The sequence below is a fragment of the Neovison vison genome, chromosome 8, assembly GCF_020171115.1.
Source record: "Neovison vison isolate M4711 chromosome 8, ASM_NN_V1, whole genome shotgun sequence".
Taxonomy (NCBI): domain Eukaryota; kingdom Metazoa; phylum Chordata; class Mammalia; order Carnivora; family Mustelidae; genus Neogale; species Neogale vison.
The window spans coordinates 123,813,437-123,831,142 of record NC_058098.1 but is presented as its reverse complement, the minus strand read 5'-3'; the positions used below and the strand labels follow the sequence as shown (position 1 = coordinate 123,831,142).

Sequence of the window (17,706 nt, the reverse complement as noted above, 5' to 3'; positions counted from 1 at the left end):
GTGGAGCCTCAAGTGCAGACGTAGAAGTTGCAGCAAATTATCTGGAAGGTGATTAAGGAAGGGGCTACACAAGCAACAGATGTTCCGTCTAGATGTGACCACTTTAATACTGGAAGGAAATTACATCTAGGACTTCGTAGCTAGAGTGGAGAAGTCAATGCCTGGCTTCAAAGGACAGGCTGACTCTCTTTTTCGGGGCTAATGTAGCTGCTGACTAGAAGGTGAAGCCAGCGCTCATTGACTATTCCGAAAGTACTAGGGCCCTTAAGAATTTGTTAAATCTACTCTGCCTGTCTTCTCTACATGGAACAACAAAGCCTGGATGGTAGCACATCTGTTTACAACACGGTCTACTGAATATTTTAAGCCCATTCTTGAGATCTGCTCAGAAAAAAGGATTCCTTTCAATATATTTCTTCTCACTGACAAGCACCCGGTCACCCAAAGCTCTGATGATGATACACAGTGAGATTAATGTCATTTCCCTGCTTGTTAACACAGCATCCATCCTGCCAGAGATTGAAGAGTAATTTTGACTTTCACGTCTTATAATTGAAGGAATAGATACCTTTCTATAAGGCTGTAGCTGCCATAGAAAGTGTTCCTCTGATGGATCTGGGCAAAGTAAATTGGAAACCTTTTGGAAAGGAGGCACCATTCTAGGTGCCACTATTCGTGGGGAGAAGTCAGAATAATCAACATCTACAGGAATTTGGCAGAAGTGATTTCTGACTTTTATGGATGACATTGAGGCTTTTAAGATGTCAGTGGAGGAAGTAAGTAGCTGTGGTGGAAATAACAAGAGAATTAGAAGTGGAGCCTTGAAGATATGACTGAATTGCTGCCATCTCATGATGTAACAGACGAGGAGTTACTTCTCACAGACCAAAAAAGAAAGTGGTTTTCTTGAAATAGAATCCATTGTTGAAGATGCTGTGAAGATTGTTGGGATGACAAAGGATTTTGAATATTACATCAGCTGAGTTGAATAAAGCAGTGGCAGGGTTTGAGAGGATTGGCTCCTATTTTGAAAGGAGTTCCGTGGATGAAGTGCCATCAACCAGCATCGCAGACTCTAGAGAGATTGTGAAAGGAAGAGTCAATGTGGGAAGCTTCATTGTTTGCTATCGTAAGAGCTTGCCACAGCCATCCCCACCTTTAGTGGCCATCAACCTCAAGTCAGGACCCTCCACCAGCAAAAAGATTACGACTAGCTGAAAGTTCAGATGATGGTTAGAATTTTTTAGTAATAAGATATTTTTTTAGCTCAGGCATGTACATTTTTTTATACATAATGCTGTTTTACTCAATAGGCTACATTATAGTAGAAACATAACTTTTATGAACTGGGAAACCAAAAGATTGATGTGACTTGCTTTATTGTGACAGTCACTTCATTGTGATGGTCTGGAATGAAACCCGCAATCTCACGGAGGTATGCCTGTACTTTTTATGGAAAGTACATTAGGTGCTATTTAGAGGAGAAATAGAAGATACAGTATGTTTCTTTGGCAACCTATATATATCCCAGCTTCTTCTATGCCTGCTGTATTTAAGATAAAGCTATTTTAAGATATTTTAAACTAAAAATACTCTTGGTAGCAAATCTTTTGCAAGTTTCTGTCAGCCTATTTTCAACACCTCAGAGCTATAGTGATTCTGGGTTAATTAATCCAGCTCTGGCTCCTCTACCAGTACTTCCCAACTTGCCACTGTCAGTTGCTAAAAATTTCTGAGGATGTCAGCTTGTCTTCCTTTCTCTCTGGGCTCTTCTAACTTGGGTAACTGTCACAGTTGGGCTTGGAAGTGGCAGAGTAATTCATCTTTTCAAATGAGATTGCTGTTTGGTGGATTCTAGTCTTTTCATCTGTTTTTAGCAAAATGTCTTAGGAGTCGTTTTGAGGGAATGCGTTTCTTTCTTTGATCCTTAAGCTCATAGCTACATTGACCATCTTCCCACCCCAAGCCAAGTACAGTCAGCGGGAGTCTGGAGTGGTCAGGCTAGGGCTGATCTGTTGAGTGACAGTGAAATACCCAAATGATGTAGCCAGAAACTTGCCACAGGTGTTAATTTGGATTGTGACAGAGGAAAAAAAAATCAGGAATTTACATCTCTAATAATTTGTAGAATCAGAGAATTTTAAAAATGCAAGGGACATTAGGAAGTCATTTAACCCATCTGTATTTGTACAACTGTGGAATCTGAAGCTCAGAGAGATCATCTGATTTGCCCAAGAGTACATCACTAGATTTTGGAGTCATCTGTAGGAAGCTTATAGTTAAAGCTATAAGAGAGGATTCCCAGGGGGAGAATAGAAGCACAGTTGAATGCCAAGTTAGGAATATGCCGAGTGAGGAATATACCATAAAGGACAGCACATGTAATGGTTGGATAACTAACAGCACTGGGAGAATGGATCGCAAAGGCCAAGGCAGGAAAGAATTACAGTTAGTGAAGCGTCAACAGAGTCCTTTTACTTAGAAGTCAGGAGTGAAGAAAGAATATTGAATTTGATCATTAGGAGAACTTGGTAAATTCCAGAGTACAGTTTTTTTGCAGAGGGAAGGCAGAATGAATGAGTCCTGAGGAAGGGCACAGGAAGGTCTGGTGAGTGATAGGGGAGAGTAAGAGAAGAAATAGATAGCGAGGGCAGCAGAAGCAATGGGAGGGCTTCTTGGGAAGGCTGTCCTTGGTTTCAGGTTTGAGGGGAAAGAACCAGTGTATGCTTAGGGGTGGGTGGAGAAATTCAGAATGCTAGGGAGATAAGAATAAGTGGAAATGGGAAACCACAGAATCCATGAATCAGCCCCTCTTTCAGTAACTCACACTTATGCAATTTACTGCACACCAGGTACTGTTCCAGGTATCTTTATGTATAACAACTCATTTAATTCTCAAAACTGTATGGGGTCAGTACTATTATGTCTATTTTATAAAAGAAGAAATTGAGGCACTGAAACGTTAATCTGCCTGAAGTCTCATAACTTGCAGACACAATCGAGGTTCAAGCCCCATCTGGCCCCTGACCTCTGCTCTGAATCAGCGAGCTATACTGCTCTCTTCTGCTTGTAAATGTTCAGAAGGGTGTTTAATTTCAATACGAAAGTCAACCTGAACCTGTGAATTATTGGGTCTAAAAGCATTAAATATTTTGTATGTATTTGAAATTTCTAAAAAAATTACTCAAATAATAACAATAATTTAAATATTCTTCCTTTTAGGCTGTGCATTATGTGTGACTCTTCCAATGAGTTTATTAAACTTCTTCAGGTAAGTATTTCTTAATTGGGCAAGAAATGTGAAAATTGTTACTTAGATGAATTTTAGGATCTGTTTTACTTTTGAGTCTGGGCATTTTGGAAAGGTTCTGAAACCTATGTTTTGAATCTGGAATGAGGTCAGGGTCACGTAGGGTCTACAGTGGCAGCTGTGTACTCAGTTTAAGCACAGCACAGAACTACTGGTGCTTTTGTTACAACTTTTGGCTCACCAGAGAGTCTTCCATTTGTCATTTTTTTGTGGAGTGAATTGGGAAAGTGAGTGTTCTTGTTGAATATTGAGAGGTTTATGTTCTTTTTAGAAATTGATTATAAGTTTTTATAAGTTGATTCTGTATAAGTTTAGTCAGCATGATCATAAAATTTCTGAACTTGTGTGGTTTAGGACCTAACCCTTGATCTCTGCTGACTTCCAGGTAGAATTATATGAAAATTCTTGCCAGAGAAGTGGGGCAAGGGTTAGGTAGGAGTTTCCTGGGTGGTGTTTTGTTTCTTTGGTCTGCACTTCTCCACCTTTGCTTAGCCACACGGAAATTACGTAGGGAACCTGAATGCATTTTGCTGTTTCCCTCCTTGGTAATTTTGCTCCCACTTCCCTCTAGTACTGTTCCTCTGCTTGAAACACTTCCCACTTCATCCTTCAGCCCTCAGATCTGTCCTGCAGAATCCTGTCTGTGTCCAGCCAAGCTCTATGAATCTTCCCTATTTATGGCAGCTGGCAAGCATTCACAGAAACCGTAAAATTCAAGGCTCTCAAGGCCTTAGAGTTGGAGACATTTTCTCCTCATCTTCTAAGGATGAGGTTCTGATTGGGCGGGATCTCATCCAAGATCGTGTAGATCATGTAATCAGGAGCAGAAGCCAGACTAGAATCTGGGCTCTGTTCAGAGGAGCAGACCTGTCTTGGAGTGTGTGCTGGAGATACGGAGACAGGCTACGGGTGGTCTCAGTGCAGTCTTCCCTAGTGGGTTCTCTGTTACTTTGTATCGTAGCTGCACTCCGAGGTTCTTCCTGGTGGTGTTGTGTGCCTTTTATTTCTCCTGTTGGACTGTAAATCTCACCAAACAAAAATCAAGTTCTGTGCGTCTTTACATCCCAGGGGACTAGGGCTCAGAAGACTTACATGCTAGTCCTGGCCCTGCCGCTTGGTAGCAAGTTAAGTAAATTTAAATTCTCACATCCTCACTTAACTTGTCTGCAAAATGGGGTTAGTAATGTTGGTTCTATTTGTGCTATGGAAGTATTATGAGTGTAAGTGAGTAAGTGTGAAAGTACTTTGAAAACTACAAAATTAAAAAAAAAGAAAACTATAAAATTTACAAATGCAGTGTAAGTTTTATATGTAATAATGTTCTTTGTATTACCTGATTTCTTTTTTTCAGAAGCTATAAAAATAACACCTTGAAACACAATTCAGCTTATGAAGCTATGGTTCCCTTTTTTTCTCCATGTTTGCTCTTCATTTTGTCTACAGCATGGATCCTTCAGTCGCCTTCAGATATTTTAGAGTTGCATCCAAGAGTATTCTACTTTATGGTTGGAACAGCCTTTGCCAACATCACAGTAAGATTTTTTTTCTCTTTTTTTTCTTTTTTTTTAATTAAAAAAGAATTTTTTAAAAAGATTTCATTTATTTATTTGACAGACAGAGATCACAAGTAGGCAGAGAGGCAGGCAGAGAGAGAGGAGGAAGCAGGCTCCCTGCCGAGCAGAGAGCCCAACGTGGGGCTCGATCCCAGGACCCCGGGATCATGACCTGAGCTGAAGGCAGAAGCTTTAACCCATTGAGCCAGCCAGGTGCCCCAAGATTTTTTTTTCTTTTAAAAGTCATAATATAGCTAAGGAATATATGACAAAGCTTGATAATTTGAGAAATTTTATATAGTATTAAAAATAAGCAGATTTTAATTTAAAGATATTTTCTATTAGAAACTTGATAGAATTAGAACCCCTAAGACAGAGCATGCTGAAAATGGTTTTTTCCTTTTCCAAATGGCTGCAGATCTAATGATTAATTTAGGGAGCCTGAAAGGGGTTTTTGAGAGAAAACACACACACACACACACACACACACACATTTTTAAATCAGCTGATCTTCAGATTGACAGGGAGTAAAAACTTTGTAATAAATACAATGTTTTTTAAAAGCCCTTTCTCTGCGATGGCCCAGCAAGACAGCAGACAGGTAGGAGAGACCAGGAGTTGTTGAGAAGAGACCTTAACGGTTCTGACAACCAGGGAGCCTGTGCTCTAACTCTAAAAACTTAATATGTTTTTACTTTATAAGGAATCCACTGAATTTATGTTTCCGTGTCTGTAACATGTGTTCAATATCACCAGTCCTATCGATTTCACAGAGTTTAAAGATTTGGAAATATTAATACATTATATGAAAGGTATCTCTGGAGGAATAGAACTTTGAGTAAGGTATTGAAAGGAAAGGGAGCCAGAGAGGTCTTGAGGTGTTAATAGGACAGTGCGATTGACTTGAAGAAGGCAGCGTCTCCGCTCCATGAAGCAGTTCAATTGTCTGGAACTATAAAAGGCTATTTTGAAAGTTATTTTTTTCAGATACCATACTTAAAATTGGGAGAAATTTCTTTTATCCAAACTGTTACCTAGGCAGAATCCCTTCTCTAGCAGCCTTGCTAAATTATTCTTCCCGACTCTTCTGACACACACTCTGAGGGTCTGTGGGTTTGGAGGTGTGGGCAGATGAGCAATTGAGAAATAACTGATTTTAATAATGTGGAATTCTGTTGGCTCAAGTACTCGAATGCTTTTTAAATGTTGGAGTGACTAATTTTGGAAGTGCGCTGCTAATTAAATTTTCATTCTTTTTTTTTTTTTTTCCTCCTAACTTCAAGTGTCAGCTGATTGTTTGTCAAATGAGTAGCACCCGGTGCCCAACTTTGAATTGGTTCCTGGTTCCTCTTTTCTTGATTGTCCTGGTGGTAAACTTAGGAATAGCCTCTTACGTCGAGAGCATTCTCTTATATACTTTAACAGCTGTTTTCACTCTGGCCCACATCCATTATGGAGTACGAGTGGTGAGTAATCTAGGGCAGAAGGGGTTCCATTTGGTTCTTATAAGTATTAGGAAAGGAGGTGAGGGGAAAATTTCAAAAGAAAGTTGCTTATTAAAGTAGCTGGAAGAATTTGGCTATTCTCTATACATTTTGAATAATAACAGGTGCATAATTTCAGATACCATTTCTCTGATGAATATGTCACAGTAACTTCAAATAATTTAAAAGCTGGATAATTATTATGAGGAATTAGTTTTTTTTAAGTAGAAATGTAAATTGTTTTCTTGGTGAATGGAATTGTAAACTCTCATGTACTTTTAATTCTATGAGGACCAAATAATCCCATTTGTTGATGATTTATTTCTATACTTGCTTCATTAGCGTTAGGGACATTTTTACCGGGGAGAAATATTAGGAGAGAATGGATTTAAGGAGGATTTTGCATACCTTAATATTCTCTTCTAAAGCAAGAGACTAGTTTCAGGGCAGATGGACTAAGATTGATAAAGTGAAAATGAGAACCATGCAAATTTATTTTCTTTCCTTGCACTTTAACAGTCTTTTCTAATTATTTTACGTATTTTAGTATGGTCTTATAAATACGATTTTTAGTTGTTGTACAATATTCCGTCAAGGAGAGTACTTAATAATTACTCAGTGTACTTAGTTATGATCCAGTTATTTTAACCACTTATGTTGTTTCCAACTTTTCATCTTTATAAATTAAAGTTAGAGTGAACAATCTGGAATATATTTTTCTTTGTTTTCTGATGGTAGTTTCATAGCAATGAAAAATGTAAAAAGGTATTCATATTATTATTCATGTTTTTATGACTCTTAAAATGCTCCTATTTGGTATACTTGTCTTAAAAGGAACCCTGCTCGGACTCAGTTTGAGAAACAAAATGTTTTCTATACCGCTGAACATATTTTTAAAATGGGGGCACCTGTCATGCTTGGTAACTACTTTGTGCTGTGCATATGTTGCTAAACTTAGGTTTCTTCTCTTAGGGTTCTCCCCAAAGTAGCCTACATTTGTTGGGATAAAATAGATGAAAAAAAAATCCATGATAACTAGGGATTATGACATGAAGACATAATTGTTTTTATTTGCACATATTAACATAAATGCTTCACTTTGTATTAACACTTTTATCTTCTATTTCATTAGTCATGTGTGATACAGAATGTAGTTGTAAATGTCTTTTATAATTGTATTTATTTATTATAACTCCTCAGAAGCATATCTATAGGCAACTGTACATAAACCAAGCCAAAACATTTTTTTCTCTAAATTACAGAAGTAGTACATTTTCACTGTTAAAAACCTGGAAAATAAATACAAGTTATTGAAAAAAAAAATTCCAGGAACATCTTTTTTGTCTGTCTTTGTGCTCTTGCCACTTCTGCAACTTCTAACCAGAAGGTGAAACAGCAATACACAAAGCATTCACTTTTGAACTATTGACATATAAATAATAACAATAGAGCTAAGAAGTATCAAATAAATGGTATTTGGTAACTGACACATAACCAGGGTCTTGCCTACCCACCAGGAATACCTTAACCAACATGGCCTAAATCTCCTAAAATGTATAGATCTACTTTTATATAATTTCTTCAGGATTAGGAATGATTACCTAGAAATGCTGTAAGCAGTTGGATATTGAGTCAAACTATGTATGTAAATATTTGATCTACTAGATCTTATAAGTCAGCTAACCCTATAATATTTCAGCAGATTTGGGTGTGAATCTTTCCAGAGGGCTCTGGAAAGACTAGATGTTGGAGTTAGGTTTAAGTCCTAACCCTCCCAGGGGTAGTTCTGGAATTCTACAGAATTCTGTAGCCTTCTAGCTCTATAGCTATCCTAGAAAAGCCTTTTCTTTACTTCTGCTGAGTTTTGCCACATCAGTAAATTGTTATCTCCAGAGGGTGAATTCTGTGTCCTTTGAAAAAATTATTAGGAATGTATTTGTCACTACCTCATGTTCTGGTTTTCCACAGGTAAAGCAGCTGAGCAGCCATTTTCAGATTTATCCTTTCTCATTGAGGAAACCAAACTCAGATTGACTAGGAATGGAAGAAAAGAACATTGGCCTGTAATCTACAGAAAAAAGTACTGTAAATAAGATGCTTGTAAATATTTCATCCATCACCATTGAACTAAAATGACCTGCTTAACAGACCTGGGAACTCAAGTTTGTAGAGTACTTGGACAGCAGGAGGGATACAAATGATCTGAACTTACGGAATTTTGGACCTGCTAACTCCCAACTTATTTTATTTTTTATAAAACCATGTGGCATTTTGGTTAAGCGTAATGTACTTTAGACAAGCAAAATGTTTCTAGTGATTTTAGCTTCATGAGTCTATGGTATTTTGGTTCATACAGAGTTAAGGATGCTTTGCTTTTATTTTTAAAGTCCCCAAATTGGTTTAGGAACACTGATAACATTAAGAAAATGGCAAAATGTTTTCATATTTGGTACTACTTTAGTAGTAGGTCTTTAGCACTGGAAGTTATCAATAGCCCAAATCTAAAATAGGGAAAAGGTAAGAGCAAGTCACCTTTAGCAAGAGATGCCAAATGATCACAGAACTATGATGTACAGTTGCCAAATACTGGTTTCTCTTTCCCATGGAAATGCCTTTTTTCCTCATGCGCTGAGAGAGCTGGTATATATATATTTAGATTCTCTAGTGTTCTGGCTCTCTTTGTTTGGGAGAGATCTTGATAAATGACTTAATTTTCTTTTAAAGAAAAATGTTTGATTGACTTAGCAGAGAGTAGATCATAATTGTAGCTTACCCATTGACATGGTTCATCGTTTAAATGTGGCATTTCCCCCCTCAGCTGCAAGTTGCTGAGACTGGGTGCCCGAGAACTACGTTTATATGAATGCATGTGACAGCCCCAGTCTTACGATAATTACTTGTAGGGAACGCAGGTAAACTTCCTTATAAGAGAAATTTACTTTGGACTTAGAAATCTCCTGAGCCTCACTATGAATTCCTGCTATGAACCGCACTACGAAATTAGTTTTCTGATTCAGTGTGCCCTGCCTTCCTTCCTACCCTCCTTCCTTCCTTTTGTCCATCCATCTCTTTTTTATGGAGGTGAGAGTGCTGTGTTTTTTATTTCGTAAGGGTAGAGAAGTAGAAATTCTTCCCTTCTGACTTGCCCGCTTCCCCGTTTGAAGAAAGTTTTTGATATATATGCCTTACTGAGTACCTACTGTCTTTAATGTGACCTGGAATAATTTTTGAGGTTTACTGACAAACATAAAAATCCCTTTGACTTAACTGTGGTTGATCTGTAGATTACACCTTTTCGTGAATGTGGATATATTATTTCTTTTTGACTCTGTCTCCATTTACTTTGGTGGTGGTGAAATTTACTTGCTGATTTTCTTTAATTTTCCACTGAATGAAGTTTGTGCTTGAATGAAGAGTGTATCTTAAACCCTTTTTTTTTTTTGGATGGATTGCACTTGGATAAAATAGGCACCACTGTGTTGATATGTAATTAAATTCTTAACCATTATTTATGTATGAATGTGACCATTGTTAAATTTAATTATAGTGTATTCCTTTTTGAATTTCAGTCTGCTGCTTTGTAAAAATAACTATGTAATCGATATTTCAGCTTTTAAATTTGTAAATCCTAATCATTGTCATCCAGGCTATTAGAAATGAGGAGTCAAGGAGCTAACTTACGGTTCTGTACTCATTTTTTAAAAAATGGTTCATAAAGATTGAGATGTATTCAGTGACTTTTTCTGAGACTGAACATGGTGAGAAATGGATGCTGGAAAATGTGGATAGTGATTCTGTGTTAATAAATCGCCATCATGGAGGTCAGAGAATGAACAAATGAAGTAACAGTAACTATTTTTTGTAGACCTTGTTTTTTGTCATCTATAAAATTGAATAGGATTAAGTGGTAATTTGAGCTGGGAACAAAGCTTTGATTGTTCTAAGGTTTCTGAGCTAATCATTTTACCTTTTGCTGATCTTGTACACAAGAATGAGATTAATCTGTATTATATAAGAAGAGAACTGAGAGAAGTTTGTAAATGACAAATTTGGACCACAGGCTTTCTTCACCTTGTACAGTATAGTTAAAAAAAAAAAAAATACCCTTGCGGTGTAGGGTCATGTTCTATACTTTGGGGGCTATTTTACCTCAGAGTGTCTTTCTGTTCTTTTTCCATTGCATCAAGTTTATTTGAAATGGTTTTGCGCGTGTAATTCATGACCTGTTTCTCTGTAGGGGTAAAGAATTGCGCCACAGTTTTATCGACACCATTAGATGAAAGGTGGCTCTCAACAAGACGAACGTGAAACTGAGGAAGTACTGTTTGAGAATACCATGGACGTGTAAATCTTCAGTGGACTGCTGACTTTTTCTTGGTTTAGTCTGCCATCTTGAACTTACCTCGAAAGTCCCCATTTGTTGTTTAGTGATATAGCAGCTGAAGCAGGACTTAACTTGCAAATAGCTCTGTGCATTTGTGTCATACCAATTATCGTAACATTTCCAAAGTATAAAAGATACTTCAGGCTTATGCATGATATTTTGGGGTGAGTCTTCCACCCCAGCCTTTCTCCCAGCATACACTGAGCCGCCTTTGGGGAGCAGTGGCATGGTTGGTCATACATGCATGTTTTCTGTACATTTCAGAATGGAGTGCCTTAGCCAGGCCAGATGTTTGCTTTGTGTTTCTGCTGACCAAAGTTACCTAGACCTGTGAGAATTTACTTCTCAGGTTATGGTATGAAAAATGTCCTTTCCTGCTTGTCAGAAATTAATTCCCCTATATTTGAGGGGAGCATGGGATAGAAAAATCCTTAAAATGCCTGGATAGAGTATGTTGTTGCTGCCTTTTCTGATCCTTTACTAACATTCATGATCTTTAGTGCATTACACAGTTTAAGATCATCACAGTTGACACTGCCATTCTTCCATTTATACATAATAGATGTAGTTCATGAGTTTTAGTTTCAAGTAATGGAGTGAATAACTTCAAAATAAAAACCTAAATAGTCCTTGGCCTTTTAATAATATCATGCTTAAAATATTTTAAATTCTAATTTTAAAAAGCTCCATGCTGATTATGGTCTAGAATGTTCTACTACTACCAACATGTCATTTATTTTAATAGAGAGGTATGGGGAAGAAGAGTCTATGTCTAGAGTTGCCCAAATTCTAAAGAGGTACTGAGAAAGCATTAATCATCACCTGGAGTCGGTTTTGGGGGAATCTGGAAAAGAAAAATCAGGCATAGGGTCCACCTGAAGGAGAAGAAGGGATCACCTTAAATGCCCAGTGCCTATGGTGCTCAATGATCCTAATGCAGTGCAGAGTTTAAAATAGTTACAATTTAAATCATCGTTCCGCCACTAACTTCAAATTCAAATGTGAATTTGAAAGGTTACCAAGTGTTCAGTTTTCAAAGAATTTATTTTGTAGTCAGTCAAAAAACATTTGGAGTGTTCTTGCTTTCCAAAGTAGACTTTGCTTCTATAACCTGTGGAAAATAAAAAGATAAATTGAAGGTGTTTGAATCAAAGGGTCCCTTTCCCCTTTATATTTTAACTAGAAGCCTCTGTGTAACTCTTCCTTTTCATTCTTCAGCCAGTCTCCCTTTCGACTTGCTACACCTAGGACAGAGATGCCCACTTGCTTTGAGCACCTAGGTCTTGCCACATTCCAAATCTCCTGGATTGCCTTAGATCTCTTGACATGTTAAGGACTGGGAACGTGCCAGAGGGAACAGAGTAAACCCGATAGGCTAGAACTTTTGACTTTGGGTCCCCAAAAAAGCCAAAAACAAATACAGAAATCTTTGGTTGTGTTGAGTCCTGTGTTCAGAGTGGCTTTTATCTTGACCTCAGTTCTGGTCTTAATTGAGCACTCTATAGGAGATATCTGGTCAGATTAGAATTTTCTTTGTCCTGTGAGGTGTCTTTGTAAGAGCATGCCCTTTCTTGAGCACCCTCTGGGTGAATAACCTTCCTAAGTTAGCTGCCAGTACTAGAACCTTCCAGAGGAATTTTAATTAGTATGCTGCATTTGAAGCACTTTGACATGTACATTTTAAGTGAGTTTTAACAGTAAAACGGTGTTAAACTAATCACTGTGAAACTTGAAAGTGTGATGCTCTGTACATCTTAGGAAGCTTAAGTAGATTTCTGATTATTCCTTTTTTAATTAGGTAACCCATGTGATTTGCATATTTTACTTTTCATCTTTGACAGTGGCACAGATGACTGACATATTGGTAGGCAGTTACATTAGGGTATATGGTAAATCATGGTTGTGTAGCTTTTCCAGAGAAAGTGGCGACATGTTCCTTTTGTGGAACCATGGGAGTGGGATTTATTGGCTACTGCAAAATAAATGTAACCTTACTTTTTAATCCACTTGCTAATATATGCTTCGCTCTTTAATAAACAAGTGTGCAAGAGATAGTAATCTAGCTGGGTTTTTGTTTGTTTTGTTTTGTTTTTAGGCAGGGACCTACTCTTTAGACAGAGATCTTAAATGAGCTTATATTTAGGGAAGCAAAAGATGTTCTGTCATTTGTAGCCCTCTCACAGGTGACCCGAGTGAGGGAGTGGTGTTTCATTTTGTCAGAAAGGCCAGGTTCCCAGAATTGGAAAATAGTACCTGGACTGAGTCCAGAGTCCATTTGGACCAAACAGAAGGTTTGTCTGGTCTTCTACAGACCCATTCATGTTGTTTTACTCTTCACAGAATCATTTTTAGAAAGGTAGGCTAAATCAGAGTGGTGCTGTTTTTAAACCTTGTGAATTGGATCATGGCCATATAGTACCTAATGTGACATGGAACTTAGAGACAGTATTAAAGATACCAGGTGTGGGGGAGCCTGGCTGGCTCAGTTGGTAGAGCGTGCGACTCTTATTCTCAGGGTTGTGTGTTCGAACCCCATGTTCAGTGTTGAGATTACTTAAAAAAAAAGAATCTTAAAAACAAAAATAAAAACAATACCAAACAACCAGGAATGGCTAAATGCCAGGATGCCTTATGGCTCTTTGGCTAAAGTCTTCTCTTGACCAGTTTCTGTGGATAATGATTAAGATTAGACTTGATTTAGTTTTTTTTATTAAAACACACACAATTTGCCATCAGTCTGATATTCTTGACAAGCACTTTTTTTTAATCTCTAAAGTAAGTTCTTCACCTTACTTGGGACCTGCTTAGTTAGTATGTGATGTTATTAACCCGTTATGGGAGGAGTTTTCATTTTGCAAGATCTGTGAATGTTGCGTTTTAAATCTGTTTGAATTACTGGTATCATTCAGCAGCAGGCTCTAACAACTGCCAATTACAACTGCCCACAATATTAACACTGTAGGTTATTTTGTTTAGCTAACTTACCCTATTAGCTTTCAAGAGACAAAGTCCCAGTGACATGTAATGACTTGCTCATTCCAAAATGTGCCAAGAGAGCGGACTTCAGTATTAAACTCCAAATTTCAATTGTTTTAAAAAAAAAAAATTGGCATTTTTCTCTGGGTAATGGGGAGGCAGTGAATTACTGCCCAGGTACAAACTCCCTACCACCTACCTTGTCCCCTTACCCACCCATCCAGCATATAATAGGTTAAATTTGCAGGAATTTGACTGTAGGTAGAGAAGTTGGTACTTTTCCGGTAGAGAAGTTGGTACTTTTCCGAGTAAGGCTTCATGCCCTGTGACTAAGAAGAGGTGGCGGGAATCACGGCCGAATCAATGACTCAGCTGTGTCGCTTGAGCCATCGCAGTTCGCTTTGGGTAACATTCTGAAATGAAAGGATGACTCCTTCCCTTCTCAGGGACCTAGAAACACCACCACTTAAGCAGCCGGCATGTGTTAGCGACAAGTAGAGTATATTAGAGTGGAAGATAAAGGGGAGCACAAAGTCTTTTGTTTCCTCTTTCAAGTCGTTCCGTGAGCTTTTTCATCGTCGGTCTGTCCAGAACTTGGTGTGTTCATCGTAAATAACATAGCATTTATTTTACCTGGTTATGGTCATGGTGTGGCGTGTGTATGTACATATTTAATATGGACACATATTTCTGCATTATATGTTTGATACGTTCCTTTCCCCGTGCAGTCCGTTCTTGATTATCTGCAGCATGGTGAGCCCTCCTTAGAGTGTTCTCTTCTCATGGACCTAGCATGTAGCCCGTACTTCCCGCTCCGGAGCCACAGTCTCTCCTATTTGCAGTTCCTCTTCATCCCCAAGGAAGGGCCTTGAAATATGTCACTTTGTTTCCCTTTCAGCAGGGATTGCTAATGGGAAAGATAGCTGCTTCCACCGGGTTTGAGGCTTCTGGCTCTGAAGGATGATGCAGCCCATTCCTGGCCCAGAGGCAGCTTGGGAGCAGTTGTGCTCAAGGGCTCGTTGAGGGGATAAAATTCAGCGCTTGCCGAACCGGGGCTTCATAACTTGCTTAAATTCCTGAGCTCCAGTGTTGCGAGGTCTTAGGTAATTTGACGCACAAATAGATGACAGCTGTGGGTTTTCACGATCACTTTGGCATTATTGGTGTTACTGTTCCCTATTGCAAGCCAAGATAATCAAGACCCGACTGTTTCTTGCCACTGGATTCTGGAAGCCTTGCCCTTTCAACTGGATTTGTGTTTGTTTCTGCTGCTGTGAACCCCAAAAGTAATGCAGTAGGTTTTAATTTAAAATTGTTTAATTCTATTGTTGATAAATATTTATTGTAATAAAAGTAAAGAGTAAATAATTTTTAAATCCTTTTAACTGTTTTCAGATTGTCTTCTTTGTCCTTGGTAAGTGCAAGAGGGGAGGGAGCTGTGGGGAGAAAAATAATGTCCAGCCACTTGCCTAAGAGTTACTGATTATTTTAAAACAAAACATTAAATGTTTTTTTCTTTTGTTTGTTTAAAGAAAGATCAGTCCAGGGACGCCTGGATGGCCCGTCTTTGGCTAAGGTCATGATCCCAGGGTCCTGGGATAGAGCCCTGCCATGGGTCTCCCTGCTCTGTGGGGAACCTGCTTCTCCTTCTGCCCTGCCTCCCACTCATTCTCTCTCTCTCAAATAAATAAAATTTCTTAAAAAAAAAAAAAAATAACGACCAGCCTGCTTGTTCCCGGGTGTTCTGCAGTCCTGGGCCCTGTTTCAGAAAGCAGAGTACCAGACAGGAGGCAGTAACAGCGGTTCATGGTGTCCTGCTCTTGACTTCCCCAGAACTGGGCACTGGGCAGTGCATAATAATACTGGGTCACACTCAAGTTAGTTTGTGAGGTGCTTGTCTCATACTTAAAAACGTTTTCCTACAGAAAGAATGTTAATTTTCTAGACTAATTCCACAAGAACTGAATGACCCACACTTGGTACAATTAAACGTTAGTGTATGAATTATAAGCTTTATTGAACAACCGCATATTTCCTAACATTGCTTCTGAGAATATTTCCTGTCTTTCCATCAGAATTGATCTCCCTACTTACAGCAGCAGGCATTAATTTCTATTTATTTATTTATTTCCTGTAAGAGGTTTAGGTTTAAAGAAGGCGAGGGGTAAGTCCCTAGTGCAGCCCAGGCTAGCTGTCCCGCAGTGTGCTTATAGTCCCCTGGCCCTCCCAGCCTCTTGTTTGCAGCAGCAGTTACCCCTGCCCTTCTGTCTGCAGACCTCCAGCACCCAGTCCGTGCTTGACGGCATCGCAGGTGTGTCCTAGGTAAGCAGCACGGGCCTGTCCCAGCCTAGACGCCGTGCTTCCAAAATGTCCTGCTCTTCTTCCTGCTCTCATCTTTTCTCCTTGCTTGCAAGTTCCCCTAAAGCAAACTTGGTATCTGCTCCTTCCATTTTTCTTTTTGCCTTCATTCTGAAAGTTTCTCAAGACCTCCCAAGCTTTTAATGCCATGACCATTTCTTAGTCATGTTTGGCCTGGCAAGCTTTGACCTGGAGCAAGTGACTTATTTTTTTTTTTCAGAGACTCAGTTTCTTCACCTGTAAAATGGGATTAGTAATATTGCCGCAGTCATGCATATGTGCTATAAATGATGCAAGGAGGTATTTAGCAGAGTGTGTGGTCTAAGGTAGGTACTTGGTTTCTACTAATAACTTTGAATTCTTCCCTAAGCCTTATGACCTACTCGTGACTCCCCTTCTTCCTTCCCTTCCCTGTCCCATCCTTCGTACCTTTAGTAGTCAATACATAAAGATGATGGGTGAGGCAGTTCCCAAAATAACTTGGAAATGAATAAAAGAAGATTGCCTTCTGAGAATCTATTAGTAAAATTCACACAAATTGGGAGACAGGAATAAGCCAAGAAATTATGTAAATGTTTGATGGGATGATTTGCTGTAATCTTATGGATGTGGAATTAAGTATGTGACTTGACTTCATAGACTAAAATCTAGACAGTGTATCATTTCCCTGGAAAAAGACTATATACTGAAGGTAGACGGCAAGCCTGTTGCATAGCAAAAGAAGCCCATATATCCAGAAGGGTTTGCGTTTATCATCCCATACTTACCCAGGGATGGGATGAAAGGACTGTTGGGTCTTTGTGGCAAGTTATACTCATTGTGGGCCCCTGAGTTCATTGCAGTCAATCGTACAACATCAAGAAACTTGCCAGTTATAGTTTGATTTCCTTTGGAGAGCAGCCACAGATACGTGCTAGTGACAGGTCATAAATACACATGCTTATGTCAGTTGTAGTTTCCTGCTCAGATTAGGGTATCCTCTTTTTCTTTCGTGAGCTTATTAGTGTAAGTTCTCCAAAGCATTCTGCTTTTTTTTTTTTAAAGAGATATTATTTATTTGTTTGACAGGGACACAGCGAGAGAGGGAACACAAGCAGGGGAGAGTGGGAGAACCAGGCTCCCCACTGAGCAGAGAGGCTGATGCGGGGCTCGATCCCAGGACCCTGGGATCATGACCTGAGCCGAAGGCAGAGGCTTAACAACTGAGCCATCCAGGCACCCCGCATCTCTGCTTTTTGTTTTGAGGCATTGCCTACCAGTGAGGACCAGCCTCTCAATATTTGTGAATTATCAAGGTGGATAACCCTCTTATCTGTGACATTGGCCTGCTGCAGTCTCTTCAGGAACCTCTGTCACCACTCTTTTAAAAAAATAAACTTTATTGTTTTTTATTACATCAAGTGATTTGTGTTATTTGTAAAGTTTTTTTGGAATAGAAAATAAAAACCACCCATAGACCCACAGCCATACCTACTTTGTGGTTTTTTCCCAAATCAAAAACTTTATTAAAGCAGTGTAAATTTGGGAGACAATGGATATTAACCAATTTATGCATTTTATTTATTTCCCCCTAGTTTTTATTTGAATTCTGGTTAGCGGACATGCAGTATACAGTATAGTGATTCAATGCTTGCATACAAC

The 17,706-nt window shown here is 38.8% G+C and overlaps 1 protein-coding gene across 1 annotated transcript in view; it reads left to right on the top strand.

Moving 5' to 3' along the window:
- The window catches only part of SELENOI (selenoprotein I), a 38,720-nt gene extending 25,931 nt beyond the window's left edge, over window positions 1–12,789 (top strand). Inside the window, exons 7-10 of the mRNA XM_044261933.1 lie at window positions 3,223–3,271; window positions 4,662–4,842; window positions 6,147–6,329; window positions 8,316–12,789. Coding sequence (XP_044117868.1) covers window positions 3,223–3,271; window positions 4,662–4,842; window positions 6,147–6,329; window positions 8,316–8,414 — 512 coding nt within the window. The 3' untranslated portion in view covers window positions 8,415–12,789. The remainder of the gene's footprint in view (window positions 1–3,222; window positions 3,272–4,661; window positions 4,843–6,146; window positions 6,330–8,315) is intronic.
- The last annotated feature ends 4,917 nt before the right edge of the window (window positions 12,790–17,706 follow it).